Below are 21,001 nucleotides of genomic sequence, written 5' to 3'. Positions count from 1 at the left end.
AATCCCCTTCCATTATAACGCCCCAAAACCCAGTTTTTTTGCAAAACACAACTGCATCCAGTGCTACAAACATCTCTGCAACTTCCGGCTCAAGAGATTGCTTCCTATATGAGCATTTGGCCCCCAAAACTTTCCCTGCATAGTCCTGAGCCACAACTCCAATACCAGTACAACCCAAAGTTTAATTTATTAATAGATGCGCCCCAATTAATTTTAATAGAGCTAGGAAAGAGAGGTTGCCAACCTTTGGGAGAAACCACCATCTCTACCCCTGCTTCCCTGGAAGGCAAAGAAAAATTACTTGCTTAAAAAGCATTGAGGCTTGCCTTAGCTTGTTGCGCCACAGTAGAGGGGTTTATCCATTTTTTTTTTTATCAAAAACAATCCTATTTCTTCTGAACCAAATTCTCTGAAGCAAGAAAGCCATCAACATCAAGTCTTCACTGCACAACCGGTCAAAGAAATATTTGAACAATTGCTGAAATGAAGTTCCCATGAAACTGCTATTCTGAAAAATCCGTAGACCACACCCCCAAATGTCTTGCGCAGCTGGGCAGCTCCAAAGAGCATGAATAACATCTTCATCTTCTATTAGGCAACAGGGACATGTTTTTGAGTCAACAACTATATATATAGTCGAAAACCGTTTAATAACAACTACGAATTAAGTCGCAATGTTTAGAGCACTGTAGCCGATTTGAATCAATAATATTTCATGTTAAGGAAAGTTACAAAAAAATCTGACTTGTCAATTTAATTAGTTGGTTAATGATTGACTCATGTCAATCATATAGTACTCTTAATCATTTTATTAATTTATAGATTGTGGCCTTCGTTTGTAAAGAAATCACAATAAAAGTTGTATCCCAAACATTTTCTCAACTCTTAATTAATAATGTGTTCCCAAGGGGTAGCTCAATCGGCTGGGAACTACGCTTCATGAAGCGGATGTCACTAATTCGAATCCCCCTTCCCCCTCTTGTGTGGACATGTCAAAAAAAAAAAAAAAAAAACTCTTAATTAATGTTTTTGGAGTGGTGATGAAGTGTAATGATTAATTACTACGAATTAATTAGCTAGCAACAACATTAACGAGCAGTTCCAGCTAGGCTACATTAACTGATCTATATTTGCAACTATATATGCCAGAGCCTAATTTCTAGAAAAATATGCCAAACAGATATTATATATTGAGAAATGATAGACATACATCTCTTACACATTTCATACAATCAGGTTTGAAATTTACCATTAAATTTGTAAAACCCAATGTAGGTCCCATAAATTCAATGATAGATTTGAAAATTATGCCGAACAGATATTATATATTGAGAAATGATAGATCGACATATATCTCTTAGACATTCCATACAATCAAGTTTCAAATTTACTATTGAATTTGTAAGATCCAATTATATGGATCTCATAAATTCAATGATAGATTTGAAAATGAGTGTGTAGGAGATGTATTCATATAATTTCTCTTATATATTTAAAGGAATATGATTTTCTCTGTTTTATAATCTAGATTTTATTTTATTGCATTTAATAGTTTACATGTACTATGTCATTTAAAAGATTTTGAATGACTTGGATAACATATTCATTGCAACATATGTCTTATTAAATCTGAAAAAATTAATTTAGATGATAAAATAGATCATTTCCGTAAGTAAAATGGAGAGGAATCTGATTTGTATTTGGGTGCCTTTCTCTGTATTATTCTTCCTGATTGTATTTTTCCTTTGGGGGCGTTTTCTTAGTAATGAAGATGGCTCTGTTCTCTTTGTTGAAATGACAACTAAAGCAATGTATTTAAGTCTAGGAGTAAGAGCTAAATAATTCGCACATTAAACAAAAAAAAAAAAAAAAAAACATTTTGACTATCAAATTCAGTAAAGCTCGCTTGTTCTATAATTCCAATACCGTTGTCCGTTGAAAAGCGTAGTGATTAGATAGGTCTACTGCACTGAACTCCAATATATGTCCTATTCATTTGTTGCAAACCAAGGAAATTCCGGCCTATGAAGTGAAGACAACACTTCAAGCTCACATGAGCTCGAGCTCATCTGATCACCAGGTGTCACGGTAATACTCACTCCCATGCCAAGCCCGTATGCCGTATGTGTATATATATATAAATACAGAGAGAGAGAGAGAGAGAGAGAGAGAGAGAGAGAGAGAGAGAGAGTAATGGAGGGCAGGAAGCTAGGCAATGTTCAAAAACATTCCAAGTTTCTTCAACGTTATTTTGGTCTAATCTCCATTATCTTAGCCATCCTTCCCTTGGGTTGTAAGTCTTTCGACTACGGCGAAGCTCTTTCCAAGAGTCTCCTCTACTTCGAATCCCAGCGTTCCGGCCGGTTACCCCACAACCAAAGAGTCACTTGGCGCCACCATTCCGGCCTCACCGACGGTCTGGAACAAGGAGTTACGTTCATTCCGTTACCCCAATTGCCAAAGGCACCAAATATTTATACACATTCATCTAGTGGATGCTGCAATCGGCCGGCCGGTGACTCTTTTTTTGGCTTTTGTTTTTCAGGTAGACTTGGTGGGAGGGTACTATGATGCGGGTGATAATGTGAAATTTGGTCTACCAATGGCTTTCACTGTAACAATGCTATCGTGGGGTGTCATTGAATATGGAGAACAAATTGCCGGTGCCGGCGAGTATCATCACGCTCTGGAGGCGATCAAGTGGGGAACTGATTTTTTCATCAAAGCCCATACTCACCCAAATGTGTTATGGGCAGAGGTAATTCAAATTTGAAATTTCAATCCCTTCTTACGAGTTCAGAACATGTCAATCCACGCGTCTCTCTCGAGAGTGGGCTATTTCCTCCACACTCACCGGAAAATGGATTTGAATGTCATAGCCGTCAGTCAGGGGTTTTTCTATAAGTCTCCGTGCGGACCCATAACCCATTTTTAGTACCGTGATTGGCGCGTGTCTTACTCGCGGCCCGCAGCATGTTTTTCTTTTTCCCTGTTCAACTATTCAACCTGATTTTTTTTTATTTTTTTTTAATTTTATCAAATGTTTATTACATAGGTTATTAACATATAATGAATTTTCAGGTGGGTGAAGGGGACACTGACCACTACTGTTGGCAGCGGCCGGAGGATATGACAACATCACGACAAGCTTACAAGGTTGATGCCAACAATCCCGGGTCAGATGTTGCTGGTGAGACGGCGGCAGCAATGGCGGCAGCTTCAATTGTGTTTAGGAGAACAAATCCACATTACTCTCACCTACTATTACACCATGCAAAACAGGTAATTAAGCTAGTTTAATTAGGTTGTTATATAAGATCGAACATATGAGGTAGGTATACTGTTCACCAAAATTGAAGTATTTAATTAGTGTAATTAATGCTAGAGGGGAAGCGTTTAACTAATCTTTTGTTAATATTAAATAATTAGGATAATAATATTAAATGAGTTCGATTTTAACTAATCTTTTGTTAATATTAAATAATTAGGATAATAATATTAAATGAGTTCGATTTGCAGTTGTTTGAGTTTGGTGACAAGTATAGAGGAAAATATGATGAAAGTATTGGGGTGGCAAAAGGGTACTATTCTTCTGTGAGTGGGTATATGGATGAGTTGTTGTGGGCAGCTTTGTGGCTATACAAGGCCACGGACAAGGATGATTATTTGAGGTATATCTTGGAGAAGGCACATCTTTTCGGTGGGATTACTTGGGCCATGACTGAGTTTAGCTGGGATGTCAAGTATGTCGGTGTTCAACTCATAGCTTCAAAGGTAAACCCTCTCTCTCTCTCTCTCTCTCTCTCTCATATACACAATTTTGACACAGACATGTACACCACCAAGGCACCAATACAATGTTTTTAGCCTTTGCAAGAGTCAAAAGAAATTAAGACACAGTTTTTGACACGTACATGCAGATCATGCGCATGAGTCAAAAGATAACAGTCACACACCTTTGACAGTTAAAACATTAACTTCATTGACTTGGTTTGGTCCAATTTTAGTTGGAATAGGACCATTAAATTGGAACACATGTCCTATAAGATAATACAAGGAATACGTGTCCTGCTCCCAACAGATCCTGTTTCAAACTCGAACTCGACCTAGACTCAAACCTAATCTTTGCATTTAGTGTTTGGGCGCCACTTATTTACATATCAAGCATTTAGGGCCGGCCTATTGTTCTGAAAGCTTATGATTAATTACCTTTTGTGGCTTTGTTTGGGTTTGGCTTTCCAGACTACTCAAGGCTAGCTATCAAGCCACTTAGCCACCTGAATGGCCAAATTCGCCATTTTTGTCTTCACGCTTAGATTGATACGTACACACAGATACTTTATTGGTGTGACAGCCCTAATTAGTGGTAATTAGACAGAACCATACCCCATGTACTTTCAAGTTTCAATCATATATCATTATAATATAATCAGTACCATATAAGTGTGTTTGAAAATGAACCCATCCGAGATTACTACATGAAAACGCGTAAAATCAGGAAAACTCGGATTTTACTTGTAATTTAATCTTAATAATTAATAGCACTTCTCTTTACCTTTTCAAGTTGCTGATGGAAGAAAAGCACAAGGAACACAAGCGCATACTGGAACAGTACCGCTCACAGGCCGAGCACTACCTATGCGCTTGCCTCAACAAAAACAACGTGACTAACGTGGAACGCACCCCAGGAGGCCTACTGTACATCCGCCAATGGAACAACATGCAATACGTCTCAACCGCGGCGTTTCTTCTCACACTCTACTCCGATCATCTCCAAGCCTCGAATCAGAAGCTCGGTTGCCATAAAGGACTGGTGGGCCCTCGAGAAATCCTCTCCTTTGCAAAATCACAGGTTGATTACATCTTGGGCTCTAATCCAATGGCCATGAGTTACTTAGTCGGATACGGATCCAATTACCCGCGTAGAGTGCACCACAGGGGAGCATCCACTGAATCATACAAAGAGAATAAGGGTTTCATCGGTTGCACACAGGGGTACGATAATTGGTACGGACGAGGAGGTCCGAACCCTAATGTCCTCGTTGGGGCCCTCGTTGGTGGGCCAGATAGCAAGGACGAGTTTAGGGATGAAAGGTCTAATTACATGCAAACTGAGGCATGCACGTATAATACTGCCACACTGGTCGGAGTTTTTGCTAAATTGCATGGATTACAAGGTGGTCTCTCTGTTAATCCACCTTCAATTGCTTCTGCTTAAAAGGGATATATATATAGAGAGAGAGAGAGAAAGCGAGGAGATTAGGAAGTTTTGGGGGCTGAATCGAGGTGAACTAACCCAATGTATAACCATTTTATATATGCAAAAGGAAATACAGAAAAATATCAATAAAATATAAACATTTTGAAGGTTGTTAGAAAATAATATATACCAAATAGCATAGGCTTCCCAAAAAAAAAATTGTGACTATTTATTATGGGTGTCCATTCGTGTTGGCATGTGCGGTTAGGTTGAGTTGAGGCATGGGTTTAGACTACTCAACTCTAATTCATTAATTTTATGTTGAGTTTATGAATCAAGTCAAAAATTATCATCCTTAAATATTGTATGTCACATTCAGGTAATTATATCAAGGTATGCGTATAAAATTATATATATCAAATTAACCTTAACTCGACCTATTTAATTAAATTAACTAGACTCATCAACTCTAACTTATTAATTTTATTTTAAGTTCATATCAAATTCGCAAGTCATCTCAAAAATTGTTGGCCTACTTCTTTCTTTCTTTTTTTTGTCTATTTTCTAATCAAGCCTACTCTATCTATTTGTTAATGTACGTGTATTATTCTTGAAAATAGAAAGACTTACATGTCAAATTGATCAACACCTACCAACAGAAAAGTTGGTGGCACTTTGCGACACTTGTAAATATTGTACATGTGAAAGATTGGGGAGTTGTGACAATCACGGACATTTTGGGTTCGTCTTTTTCTCCATGATTCTGGAATTAATCGCTGCTTCCTCTAATTACGGGTGCTCCATGCTAAAAGCCAAAACCTCAAGAACAAAAAATCCACGGTCTCTGATGATCAATGCTCTTTTTCCTTTTCCCGGTTTACGCGATTGGCAGCGCGTGCACACACCCAATTTCTCGCCTTTTCAAAATATTGCTAAGCGAACTTTTCGTGTCAAGAATTTAATGCTGTAAAAGTATCGTAGAGACTAGAGAGTACGAAATTTCATTAGAATATATGCTAAGGTGCAGAAAACGTGATATATTGCAGTCCCTAATAATGAGGTGCAACGAGTATATTATGAAGCCATCGTAAGCTCATTAATAGAGGATTATATATATGACTTGTGGTTAAGATTAACTAGCTCATAACCCATGCTATGCTCGAAATTCTTTATCATAATTTAGTTTCAAAATTTAAATATATTTTTATCGTACTTTTTATTATAGGTTAAAAAATGCTTGTAAAAAAAAAAAAAAATTATCACACATCTTTCAATAAAAAGACAATAAAAGTTAAGACTCTTAATTTTATATATTTTAACCCAAAAAAATCAAAACTTTTTAAAATATTTGTTCACATAGGTGTAGTTTATAACGAAAAGAAGTATAAAAAAAAAATAGCAAAAAGAAAATCTAAATTCCAAATATTACAGCATATGTGCTGTAGTTTTTTAAATGGTACGGTCAAGATGGTGTTGTAATTTTTTTTTAAAGCACCTAAGCCAAATCCTACAAAATGAAACAAAATTTTCCACTCAACATTTAATGAATCAAATAAATCCTCTCACATCACGTTCAATGCTTAATCAAATAATTTTTTGCCTTATTTTGCTTTCAAAGGCAGAAAAAACAATTCCAAAAAAAAAAAAAAAAAATTTGAGTGAATCATACCAAAAAAAAAAAATACCATTAAAAAATTCAAATATATTAAAAAATAAGACCCTTAATTTTATTTTAATCCATATAAATTAAAACATGTTAAAATCTTTGTTCCCATATCAGTAGTTTAAAATGAAAAGAAGTATAAAGAAGAAAGAAATAAATAAATAAATAAGCAAGAAGAAAACCTGTAGATTATGATTATCAAAGCATTAATAAAAAAAATAAAAATTAGTAGGAGTCTCTAATATTATTGGTGTGATACATATTACATTTCAATACAAATAAAATCCATGTAATTCTGAACGTTCATTCTAAAAAAAATACATAACAAACTAAACAAAATGGCTGAAAATCGAGTAAATCATACAAACGAAAACAAAAATATTCCTTAAAACATTCAAATGAACTAAAAAATAAGACACTTAATTTTAGTTTCATCCAGATAAATTAAAATATTTTAAAATCTTTGTGCCCATATGAATAGTTTATAACGAAAAAGAAGTACAAAAAAAAAATAGCAAGAAGAATATATGGTTTAATCTAATTACCAAAGCATTAACAAAAAAAATTAGCAGGAATATATGATATTGTTAGTCTGATACCTATTATATTTAAATACAAATAAAACTCAAGTAATTATAAACATTTAAAAAAATACTGAACAAACTAAACAAAATATATTTTTCACGAATATAAAATAAAACAAAATCTTTCATTAAACATTTAACGCAATTAAATAAATTCTTACATCATGTTCAATGTTTAATATCTCTTCGGTGTTTTAAAAGTATTTATATTCTTTTTATACACAACAATCAAATAAATTTTTGCCTAGTTTTGCTTTCACAAGCATAAAAACACTTTAAAAAAATGGCTAAAAATGGAGTAAATCACATATACGAAAAAAAAAAAAAAAAAATTAAATTCCAAAAAACATAAGTCTTTATCTTAGTTTAATCCATATACATTAAAACATGTTTAAATCTTTGTTCTCATAAGTATACATGCTTTAAAATAAAAAGTATAAAGAAAAAAATATATATATAAAAAAGAATACACAGTTTAATCTAAATATCCAAACATTAATACAAAATTCTTAGAAATCTTTATGTGATACCTATTATATTTCAATACAAATAAAACACAAATAATTATGAACATTAGGGAAAAAAAAAAAAAAGTACAGAGAAAAATAATCATTTTTTATGAAAATTTATTACCATAGATAGACATGGTTAAAAACGGAAAGTATAAAGAAAAAAAAATAGTAGAAGAATATCTAGATTCTAATTATAAAAATGCATAAAATCTAAAGTCCTTCAACCTCCACAAAAAAAAAAAAAAAAAAAAAAAAAAAAAAAAAAAGAAGAAGAAGCAAAGTCCTTCAAAAAAAACAAAACAAAATTATGTACTTCAACACTCTGTTCTTCTCTTGAATGTCGCTGCTGGATGCTCTTGATTTCACAATTTAAGATGTTTTAAACCCTAAAGAGAGAGAAGTATAAATAACCAATCTAAGTGAGTAATATGATTTTTTAGCTTACTTGTACGATTTTTTTAGAATTAATGCATGCAATACCTATATGGTCAATTATGGTTAATTAATGTAGTACGTTCTTAGTTTTAAATTTTGTCTCTGTATAATTTTAGAGAGTCGTAAATTTTGAAACCATAATATTGTACATTAAAATTTTAGACTTAATGAAATCTCATGTAAGGAAAAATTTTGAAATAAAATTTTGGAGAAAAAAAAAATGACCACTTAGAATTAATGCATATTTTTAATTTTAATTTTTTTTTTAAATCTCATAACTTAATACGGCTATAATGACTCTTAATGATATAATGTGAAAAAAATCATTATTTCGATCTTATAAAGATTAACACCCATGATTTTTTTTCATTAAAGCATAATAAATTTATTAAAATCATGATAAAACTGGGTCAACCTTTAAAATTCACCGGTTTTTTTTTACTTAAAAAATTGGTTCAATGTTTAAAAATTATGAGTTCACGCCACTTGTCATAATTCTCCATTGCACAAAGAACTTTGGATGAATATATAAATCACATAAAATTTTACTATCAAAAGAATCATAATTTTAGTTTTAATCCATATAAATGAAAACATTTAAAATATTCTTATATGTGTAGTTTAAAATGGAAAGAAGTGTAAAGAAAAAAAAAATAACAAGAAAAAAAACCTGGATTTTGATTATCAAAGCATTAATAGTAAGAATCTATAAAATTGTTAGTGTGATAGGTACATATTATGTTTCAATAAAAATAAAATCCATATAATTTTGAACATTAAAAAAAAAAAACAATTCAAATTTAATGCTTAATTAACTCTTTAGTGTTTTAAAAACATTTTTATTCCTTTTGTGCACAATAATCAAATAAAATTTTGTCTTTTTTGTCTTTCAAAAGCAAAATAACACTTCTAAAAAATAAGTAAAAATCGTGTAAATCACATAAAAGAAAAACAAATATTCCATAAAACATTCAAATGAATTAAAACATAAGACCCTTATTTTTAGTTTAATTCATAAAAATTAAAACATGTTAAAATCTTTGTTCCCATAGGTGTAGTTTAGAATGAAAATACATAAAAATGCTTATAGACTCTATCCAAATTTGGACAACAACAATCTAATAATTCCTAGAATGAGAGATCTTTCAAATTTCAATTAAGATTTTTGATTGCATATGCTGCTACAAGGGTTTCCGCCATAACAATGGCCTAACAATGGTCTAACACAAAAAAATAAATAAATAAATAACGCAGATAAATTATCAAATCTTATTATTTGTCAAATTTTGATAACATACTATCAGTCTATTTTTTTTCTTTTAATAAAATGTTATCATTAATTTGATTTAAAATGTAACTTTCTATCTATTTGACTGTCAATTTTTAACTGCAGTACTGGAATTTCAGAATTACGCCAATCCCATTCTAGATGTATAGGATATATATTGATATTATTTCACGTTTTGTTGAGATCTCAATTTTGACAAGCTCATGTTGAGATCTCATTGGGAGCGTGGATCAATTTTTTTTTTTTAAACTAAATGCAGGGGTCACTGCCATTGCTGACCTAAACGTGGCTCCACCACTGTGCATTAATTTGCGAAAAGAACAAAAAAATAAATAAATTTATAAATAAAAAATTATTCCTTATAACCTCGTTTCCAATCTTTGGTCCGCATTTTCCTTTCCGGCCATTGATAGGATATGATTCTGTCCCCCGAATTCCTTTAACATAAACTTGCCACAGAGCCGAATCATAAAAATGCTTATAGACTCTATCCAAATTTGGACAACAACAGTATAATAATTCCTGAAACGAGAAATCCTTCAAATCTCAATTAGGATTTTTGATTGCATATGCTGCTACAAGTGTTTTTGCCGCAACAATGGCCCAACAATAGTCTAACACAAAAAAATATAATTAATTTAAAAAATAATAACGGAGATAAATTATCAAATCTTATTATTTCTCATATTTTGATAACATACTAACAATCTATTATTTTGTTTTAATAATAGGTTAACATTAATTTAATTTAAAATGTAACTTTCTATCTATTTGTTTGTCAATTTTTTACTGCAGCACTGGATTAACCTTTCATATTAATTAATGTATAAGAATGTATACAAATAAATGTTTAAAGGAAAGCTTACAAAAATAAAAATAAAAAAATTATAAGGGCAAGCTTACAGGACGTGATCGACATTTATTCCGATTGACACCGAGTCAATGCTGACCACAACGAAAGAAAGGGCTTCCCCTTGTCAAATTTGTGACAAATAAGAAGACAACAAACGCATTCCATAACGCTTAATTCGTCCCAATCATCCTCGATCTCAACGTAATCCAAAATACAGAATGATACATTCCCTACACATCTCCAAACAACAAAGTTTCAAATCCACTGATGAATTTGAGGGAGCCAATGTGGGTCCCATAAATCTCATGGTGAATTTGAAAATGAGATGTATAGAATATATATTGATATCAGTTCTCATTTTGTTGAGATCTCAATTTTGAGAAGCACATGTTGAGATCAAATTGGGAGCGTGGATAATTTTTTTTAAAAAGTAATTGCGGGGCCATTGCCTCTGCTGGCCTAAACGTGGTTCCGCCACTATGCATTGTTTTGCTGAAAGGACAAATAAATAAAAAAATAAAAAAAAATAAAGAATTATTCCTTATAACCTCGTTTGCAGTCTTCGGTCTGCATTTTCCTTTTCGGCCAATGACAGGATATGATTCTTTCCCCCGAATTCCTTTATCATAAACTTGCGACAAAGCCAAATCATAAAAATGCTTATAGACTCTATCCAAATTTGGACAACAACAGTTTAATAATTCCTGGAACGAGAGATCCTTCAGATCTCAATTAGGATTTTTGATTGCATATGCTGCTACAAGGGTTTCCGCCGCAACAATGGCCTAACAATAGTCTAACACAAAAAATATAATTAATTTAAAAAATAATAACGCAGATATATTATCAAATCATATTATTTGTCAAACTTTGATAACACACTATCAGTCTATTAATTTTTTTTTTAATAAAAGGTTATCAATTTAAAATGTAACTTTCTATCTATTTGACTGTCAATTTCTGACTGCAGCACTGGAATTTCAAAATTACGCCAATCCCATTCTAGATGTATAGGATATATATTGATATAATTTCTCGTTTTGTTGAGATCTCAATTTTGTCAATCTCATGTTGAGATCTCATTGGGAGCGTGGATCAATTTTTTTTAAAACTAATTGCCGGGGCCACTGCATTTGCTTACCTAAACGTGGCTCCGTCACCGTGCATTAATTTGCAAAAAGAACAAAAAAATAAATAAATTTATAAATAAAAAATTATTCCTTATAACCTCGTTTCCAATCTTTGGTCCGCATTTTCCTTTCCGGCCATTGATAAGATATGATTTTGTTCCCCGAATTCCTTTCTCAAAAATATGCCTTAAAGCCGAATCATAAAAATGCTTATAGACTCTATCCAAATTTGGACAACAGTAGTCCAATAATTCCTGAAACAGGAGATCCTTCAGATCTTGATTTGGATTTTTGATTGCATATGCTGCAGCAAGTATATCCGCCGCAACATTGGCCCAACAATAGTCTAACACAAAAAATAAAATTAATTTCAAAAGTAATAATGCAGTTAAATTATCAAATCTTATTATTTCTCATATTTTGATAACATATTAACAGTCTATTATTTTGTTTTAATAACAGGTTCGCATTAATTTAATTTAAAATGTAACTTTCTATCTATTTGTTTGTCAATTTTTTACTGCAGCACTAGATTAACCTTTCATATTAATTAATGTATAAGAATGTATACAAGTAAATGTTTAAAGGAAAGCTTACAAAAATAAATAAATGTATAAGGGAAAGCTTACAGGACGTGATCGACATTTACTCCGATTGACACCGAGTCAATGCTGACCACAACGAAGGAAAGGACTTCCCCTTGTCAAATTTGTGACAAATAGGAAGACAACAAACGCATTCCATAACGCTTAATTCGTCCCAATCATCCTCGATCTCAACGTAATCCAAAAATATAGAATGATATATTCCCTACACATCTCTGTACAACAAAGTTTCAAATGCACCATTGAATTTGAGAGAGCCAATGTGGGTCCCATAAATTTCATGGTGAATTCGAAAATGAGATGTATAGGATATATATTGATATCAGTTCTCATTTTGTTGAGATCTCAATTTTAAGAAACACATGCTGAGATCAAATTGGGAGCGTGGATAATTTTTTCAAAAAATTAATTGCAGGGGTCATTGCCTCTGTTGGCCTAAACGTGGTTCCGCCACTATGCATTGTTTTACTGAAATGACAAATAAATTAAAAAATTAAAAAAAATAAAGAATTATTCCTGATAACCTCGTTTGCAATCTTCGGTCTGCATTTTCCTTTTCGGCCAATGACAGGATATGATTCTTTCCCCCGAATTCTTTTATCATAAACTTGCAACAGAGCCGAATCATAAAAATGCTTATAGATTCTGTCCAAATTTGGACAACAACAGTCTAATAATTCCTGGAACAAGAGATCCTTCATATCTCAATTAGGATTTTTGATTGCATATACTGCTACAAGGGTTTCCGCCGCAACAATGGCCTAACACAAAAAATATAATTAATTTAAAAAATAATAACACAGATAAATTATCAAATCATATTATTTGTCAAATTTTGATAGCACACTGTCAGTCTATTATTATTATTTTTTAATAAAAGGTTATGATTAATTTGATTTAAAATGTAACTTTCTATCTATTTGACTGTCAATTTTTGACTGCAGTACTGGAATTTCAGAATTACGTCAATCCCATTCTAGATGTATAGGATATGTATTGATATAATTTCTCGTTTTGAGATCTTAATTTTGACAATCTCATGTTGAGATCTCATTGGGAGCGTGGATCAATTTTTTTTAAAACTAATTGCCGGGGCCACTGCATTTGCTTACCTAAACGTGGCTCCGCCACCGTGCATTAATTTGCGAAAAGAACAAAAATAAAAATAAAAAATAAAAAATTATTCCCTATAACCTCGTTTCCAATCTTTGGTCTGCATTTTCATTTCCGGCCATTGACATGATATGAGTTTGTCCACCGAATTCCTTTCTCATAAACATGCCACAGAGCCGAATCGTAAAAATGCTTATAGACTCTATCCAAATTTGGACAACAAGAGTCCCATAATTCCTGGAACAAGAGATCCTTCAGATCTCGATTAGGATTTTTGATTGCATATGTTGCTACAAGTGTTTCCGCCACAACAATGGCCCAACAATAGTCTAACATAAAAAATATAATTAATTTCTAAAATAATAAGGCAGATAAATTATCAAATCTTATTATTTGTCAAATTTTGATAACATACTATCAGTCTATTATTTTTTTTTTTAATAAATGGTTATCATTAATTTGATTTAAATTGTAACTTTCTATCTATTTGACTGTTAATTTCTTACTGCAGCACTGGAATTTCAGAATTACGCCAATCCCATTCTAGATGTATAGGATATATATAGATATCATTTTATATTTTGTTGAGATCTCAATTTTGACAAGCTCATGTTGAGATCTCATTGGAAGCATGGATCAATTTTTTTTAAAACTAATTGCAGGGCCACTGCCTTTGCTTACCTAAACGTGGCTCCACCACTGTGCATTAATTTGCGAAAAGAACAAAAAAATAAATAAATTTATAAAAAAAAAAAAATTATTCCTTATAACCTCGTTTCCAATCTTTGGTCCGCATTTTCCTTTACGGCCATTGACAGGATATGATTTTGTTACCCGAATTCCTATCTCATAAATATGCCTTAGAGGCGAATCATAAAATTGCTTATAGACTCTATCTAAATTTGGACAACAGTAGTCCAATAATTCCTGGAACGGGAGATCCTTCAGATCTTGATTAGGATTTTTGATTGCATATGCTGCTGCAAGTGTATCCGCCACAACATTGGCCCAACAATAGTCTAATGCAAAAAATAAAATTAATTTCAAAAGTAATAATGCAGTTAAATTATCAAATCTTATTATTGCTCATATTTTGATAACATACTATCAGTCTATTATTTTGTTTTAATAACAGGTTAACATTAATTTAATTTAAAATGTAACTTTCTATTTATTTGTTTGTCAATTTTTGACTGCAGCACTGGATTAACCTTTCATATTAATTAATGTATAAGAATGTATACAAGTAAATGTTTAAGGGAAAGCTTACAAAAATAAATAAAAAAATAAATGTATAAGGGAAAACTTACAAGACGTGATCGACATTTACTTCGATTGACACCGAGTCAATGCTGACCACAACGAAGGAAAGGGCTTCCTCTTGTCAAATATGTGACAAAAATTTCCAGCAAAAATCTTTTGAGCGAGGCTACTGATTACGTGGAATTGGAGAACAAGTCCCAAAAATCAATGAATGTTCATCGTTGCTAGAATGTCTAGCCACCCTCTCATAACCATCCCTTCCCCATCCTTTGCCCCAAGAACTTCTAATTAACCAAAAATTTTGATTATCCTTATTTGTTGCAAAGCCAACTACCATTATAGCATGCTGACTACGTTGAGAAACGTTCGGTTTTTGGTCATGGCTTTGATATAGCTAATTCTGTTACATGATAACAAAAAAATAGATAAAGTAAGATAATAATAATTTCTTTTTTTAATGACAATGATAAGGAATTACACTTACTCCCGTTAGTGTCAAAAGATTCGGGGTACGTAACTTACATTGTACCACATAAAAGGAAGACCACAGACGCATTCCATAACGCTTAATTCGTCCCAATCATCCTCGATCTCAACGTAATCCAAAAATACAGAATGATACATTCCCTACACATCTCCAAACAACAAAGTTTCAAATCCACTGATGAATTTGAGGGAGCCAATGTGGGTCCCATAAATCTCATGGTGAATTTGAAAATGAGATGTATAGAATATATATTGATATCAGTTCTCATTTTGTTGAGATCTCAATTTTGAGAAGCACATGTTGAGATCAAATTGGGAGAGTGGATAATTTTTTTAAAAAAATAATTGCAGGGGCCATTGCCTCTGCTGGCCTAAACGTAGTTCCGCCACTATGCATTATTTTGCTGAAAGGACAAATAAACAAAAAAAAATAAAAAAAAATAAAGAATTATTCCTTATAACCTCGTTTGCAGTCTTCGGTCTGCATTTTCCTTTACGGCCAATGACAGGATATGATTCTGTCCCCCGAATTCCTTTAACATAAACTTGCCACAGAGCCGAATCATAAAAATGCTTATAGACTCTATCCAAATTTGGACAACAACAGTATAATAATTCCTGGAACGAGAGATCCTTCAGATCTTGATTAGAATTTTTGATTGCATATGCTGCTACAAGTGTTTTCGCCGCAACAATGGCCCAACAATAGTCTAACACAAAAAAAATATAATTAATTTAAAAAATAATAACGGAGATAAATTATCAAATCTTATTATTTGTCAAATTTTGATAACATACTATCAGTCTGTTATTTTTTTTTTTTAATAAAAGGTTATCATTAATTTGATTTAAAATGTAACTTTCTATCTATTTGACTGTCAATTTCTTACTGCAACACTGGAATTTCAGAATTACGTCAATCTCATTCTATATTGATATTAATTCTCGTTTTGTTCAGATCTCAAATTTGACAAGCTCATGTTGAGATCAAATAGGGAGCGTGGATAAATTTTTTTTAAAAGTAATTTCAGGGGCCATTGCCTCTACTGGCCTAAACGTGGCTCCGCCACTACGCATTATTTTGCAAAAAGGACAAATAAAAAAATAAATATAAAATAAAATAAAATAAAAAATTATTCCTTATAACCTCGTTTGCAATATTCGGTCTGCATTTTCCTTTTCGGCCATTGACGAGATATGATTTTGTCCCTCGAATTCCTTTATCTTAAACATGCCACAAAGCCGAATCATAAAAATGCTTATAGACTCTATCCAAATGTGGACAACAACAGTCCAATAATTCAAGGAACAAGAGATCCTTCAGATCTCGATGAGGATTTTTGATTGCATATACTGCTACAAGTGTTTCCGCCGCAACAATGGCCCAACAATAGTCTAACACAAAAAATATAATTAATTTCAAAAATAATAAGGCAGATAAATTATTAAATCTTATTATTTGTCAAATTTTGATAACATACTATCAATCTGTTATTTTTTTGATAAAAGGTTTTCATTAATTTGATTTAAAATGTAACTTTCTATCTATTTGACTGTCAAGTTCTAACTGAAGCTTTGGAATTTCAGAATTACGCCAATCCCACTCTAGATCAACCTATCATATTAATTAATGTATAAGAATGTATACAAGTTAATGCTTAAAGGAAAGCTTAAAAAGAAAGAAAAAATAATAAATGGATAAGGGAAACCTTACTTGACGTGATCAGCACTTACTCAGATTGACACCGAGTCAATTCTGACTACAATGAAGGAAAGGGCTTTCACTTGTCAAATGTGTGACAAAAATTTCCAACCTCCATAAAGATCCTTTGAGTGAGGCTACTGATGACGTGGAATTGGATAACAAGTCCCAAAAATCATTGTATGTCTATCATTGCAAGACTGCCTAACCACCCTCCCACAACCATCCCTCCCTCAACCTTTGCCCCAAGAATTTCTAATTTACCAAAAATTCTGATTATCCTTATCCGTAGGAAAGCCAACTACCATTATAGCATGCTGATTACGTCGAGAAACATTCAGTTTTTGGTCTTGGCCTTGTTATAGCTAATTCTATCACATGATAACAAAAAACATAGAAAAAGTAAGAAAATAATAATTTTTTTTTTTTTTAATGACAATGATAAGGAATTACTGGTAGTCAACTCGACTACGTGGATTTTAAATTTATAAGTTTTACCACTTCGCAATAGTACGAATCAATTGTACTATAGTAAGGGTTATCGAACCACAGAGATTGTGAGTTGTTTTGCGTAACGGGATGCTTAAAGGAACGTATTGAACTTAACTTAAAAATAAAAACAAAAGTAAAGGTTGTAGAATTGAAGCTACAACGAATCAAGTAATGAAAAACAAAGGAAAATGAAACAACTTAAAAGAAACTTAGGGTATTGATCACATCTAATCCTCAACCAATGAAATGCTTAAAGTCTATATGGATCTTCCTAACATGCATGATATGAGCGCGTAATGAGCGTCAACCATTACGACAACCTCGACATGAAAATACTTTCGTTAGGACGTAGTTATAAAGCACCTAGTTTCACATCAAACACTTACCACGTAAAGATTAATCTATAATTGAAAAACATTTATACTACCAAAGGTGTGGGGGATTGATGCTCCCTAGCTTACTACTTTATAAAACACACTAATAAGCATACACAATACATGAAAACCCTAATTAGGCCACAATGATAAGGTATCTAGTTTCACACGATCTATTCCATGTAAAGATTAAATTACAATGGAAAGACATTTTACACTACCAAAGGTATGAAATGATCGGTGTTCCCTAGCATACCCAATAAGGTGACTCTAATAGGTAAACACACATCATGTCAAATAGAATAATTGCAAAAGACATCGTTCTCTTTCAAGAACGTTGATTTTACTCATGAATCCAAGAAAATTCATAGACAATAAAATCATTTTTTTCATGTATAAATAGATTGGAATCTTGAAGACAAAACCTTTTAGCATGAGTTTTGCAATCCTTTAGCCCTTCACAATTATCAAACTCATCTAGAAAATCCTAAGAACATCAAGAACACTTCATGGTTTTTGGAAAAGATTTTGATCAAACCCTAAGAACTAATTTAGTTAGACATGAAATAAACTAATTTAAGCATAAAAACAGTAAAGAAACAAGATCAAAATAAACTAAGAACACTATATTAATCTAAAAAGATTCAGATTACAAAAGGAAATAAAAAGCACTAAAATTAACTAATATACACCTGAGACAATCGAAGCTCCCAAAATATGCATGAAAATAACTCTCTCTACAGTCTCCTATTTATAGAGAAGAGAGTTTACAAATATCTAAGGAAGATATAAGATAAGAGATAAGATAGGATAGGATTGGATAGGATAAGGTAGGATAAGATAGGATAGGATAAGATAGGATAAGATATGATAAGATATGATAGAATAAGAGATATTTGGAAATATCTAAGATATTTTGGAAATATCTGAAAATATCTAAAAAAATATCTAAAAAAATATCTAAAAATATCTAGAAAATATCTAAGATATTTAAAATATCAAGGAAGAGTGACATGTCAACATTGTTCCAGATTGTTCCGAAAATATCCAAATTCGATCGATCGATTATAAAGTCGATCGATCGCATTCATGGTTGCCCTGTCTCGATCGATCGCATCTCGCACTATCGATTTTTCTTCGACTGATGATTCAATCGATCGATTATAAAGTCGATCGATCGATTTGCCTTGGCCGATTCTTCACTTGGCAGGAGCAACTTTGAAGTTTGAAAATGACCAAATCGCCTTTGGTGTATTTTCAGGTCTAATTCAGATGTTTTGAACTAGATTTCAATTAAGACCTGAAAATGAGACAAAACACTAAAACACAACAAAATTTTATATTAACAACACAAACTAGGTATAACAAATGTAAATTAAGGGGTCTTGAATAGAATAATTCAAGACTTATCGATTACACTTACTCCCGTTAGTGTCAAAAGATTCGGGTTAACTTCCATAGTACCACATAAAAGAAAGACCACAGACACATTCCATAACGCTTAATTCGTCCCAATCGTCCTCGATCTCAACGTAATCCAAAAATACAGAATGATGCATTCCCTACACATCTCGATACAAAAAAGTTTCAAATCCACCATTGAATTTGTGGGTCCCATAAATCTCATGGTGAATTTGAAAATGAGATGTATAGGATATATATTGATATCGGTTCTCATTTTGTTGAGATCTCAATTTTGATAAGCTCATGTTGAGATCAAATTGGGAGCATCGATAATTTTTTAAAAAAAGAAATTACAGGGGCTATTGCCTCTGCTGGCCTAAACGTGGCTCCGCCACTATGCATTATTTTTCTAAAAGGACAAATAAATAAATAAAAAATTATTCATTATAACCTCGTTTGCAGTCTTCGGTCTGCATTTCCTTTTCGGCCATTGACATGATATGATTTTGTCCCCCGAATTCCTTTATCATAAACATGCCACAAAGCCGAATCGTAAAAATGCTTATAGACTCTATCCAAATTTGGACAACAACAGTCCCATAATTCCCAGAACGAGAGTTCTTTCAGATCTCAATTAGGATTTTTGATTGCATATGCTGCAATAAGTGTTTCCGCCGCAACAATGGCCCAACAATAGTTTAACATAAAAAATATAATTAATTTCTAAAATAATAAGGCAGATAAATTATCAAATCTTATTATTTGTCAAATTTTGATAACATACTATCAGTCTATTATTTTTTTTTTTAATAAATGGTTATCATTAATTTGATTTAAATTGTAACTTTCTATCTATTTGACTGTCAATTTCTTACTGCAGCACTGGAATTTTAGAATTACGTCAATCCCATTCTAGATGTATAGGATATATATTGATATTATTTCACGTTTTGTTGAGATATCAATTTTGACAAACTCAAGTTGAGATCTCATTGGGAGCGTGGATCAATTTTTTTTTTTTTATACTAATTGCAGGGGCCACTGCCTTTGCTGACCTAAACGTGGCTCCGCCACAGTGCATTAATTTGCGAAAAGAACAAAAAAATAAATAAATTTATAAATAAAAAATTATTCCTTATAACCTCGTTTCCAATCTTTGGTCTGCATTTTCCTTTTCAGCAATTGACAGGATATGATTTTGTCCCCCAAATTCCTTTCTCATAAATATGCCTTAGAGCTGAATCATAAAAATGCTTATAGACTCTATCCAAATTTGGACAACAATAGTCCAATAATTCCTGGAACGAGAGATCCTTCAAATCTTGATTAGGATTTTTGATTGCATATGCTGATGCATGTGTATTCGCCGCAACATTGGCCCAACAATAGTCTAACGCAAAAAATAAAATTAATTTCAAAAGTAATAATGCAATTAAATTATCAAATCTTATTATTTTTCATATTTTTATAACATACAATCAATCTATAATTTTGTTTTAAGGAGAATTGGCTTAAGTATGGTGATAGAAATACGAAATTTTTCCATGCCAGTGCAAATCAAAAAAACAGAAGTAGCCACATTGAGCAAATTCTGGACCAAGATGGGCGGTTGTGTTCTAAACATGGGGAAATTGAAGAGGCTTTTGTTTCTTATTTCCGAACTTTATTTATAGCAAGGGAAAATCTGGAAGTGGAAGCTAGTACAGGGGCTGTTCAACGAAGGGTAACCCAGGTTATGAATAATAGACTATTGGCTGAGTTTACTATGGAGGATATTAGTATTGCTTTGAATCAAATGGTGGCTCTTAAGGCCCCAGGACCCGGTGGTTTTACAGCAGGTTTTTACCAACAAAACTGGGCAACTATTCACAAGGAGGTTTGCATTGCTATTCTATAT

The 21,001-nt window shown here is 32.3% G+C and overlaps 1 protein-coding gene and 1 long non-coding RNA gene across 2 annotated transcripts; one reads left to right on the top strand and one right to left on the bottom strand.

Annotated features, from left to right (window-relative positions):
- Positions 1-495: 495 nt before the first annotated feature.
- Positions 496-4,647, bottom strand: LOC133875184 (uncharacterized). Its single transcript, XR_009901435.1, has 3 exons — positions 4,556-4,647; positions 3,103-3,261; positions 496-588 (listed from the first exon to the last, which is right to left on the bottom strand). It is a non-coding gene; the product is annotated as an uncharacterized LOC133875184 (long non-coding RNA).
- LOC133875175 (endoglucanase 11-like) lies at positions 2,191-5,474 on the top strand. Its single transcript, XM_062313207.1, has 5 exons — positions 2,191-2,430; positions 2,546-2,758; positions 3,082-3,282; positions 3,520-3,774; positions 4,565-5,474. The coding sequence occupies exons 1-5, from the start codon at positions 2,194-2,196 to the stop codon at positions 5,216-5,218; spliced, it is 1,560 nt and encodes a 519-aa protein (XP_062169191.1). The 5' UTR covers positions 2,191-2,193; the 3' UTR covers positions 5,219-5,474.
- The last annotated feature ends 15,527 nt before the right edge of the window (positions 5,475-21,001 follow it).

Source organism: Alnus glutinosa, chromosome 8 (genome assembly GCF_958979055.1).
Source record: "Alnus glutinosa chromosome 8, dhAlnGlut1.1, whole genome shotgun sequence".
NCBI lineage: Eukaryota > Viridiplantae > Streptophyta > Magnoliopsida > Fagales > Betulaceae > Alnus > Alnus glutinosa.
Note: the sequence above shows the minus strand (reverse complement) of the source record. Positions and strands in the feature narration are given on the sequence as shown.

What these genes read in the sequence shown, in the direction of transcription:
- LOC133875175 (XM_062313207.1), top strand. Translation starts at nt 2,194, where the DNA reads ATGGAGGGCAGGAAGCTAGGCAATGTTCAAAAACATTCCAAGTTTCTT. An exon ending in CAAATGTGTTATGGGCAGAG is followed by an intron (nt 2,759 to 3,081) that starts GTAATTCAAATT and finishes ATGAATTTTCAG; the next exon opens with GTGGGTGAAGGGGACACTGA. An exon ending in TATTACACCATGCAAAACAG is followed by an intron (nt 3,283 to 3,519) that starts GTAATTAAGCTA and finishes TTCGATTTGCAG; the next exon opens with TTGTTTGAGTTTGGTGACAA.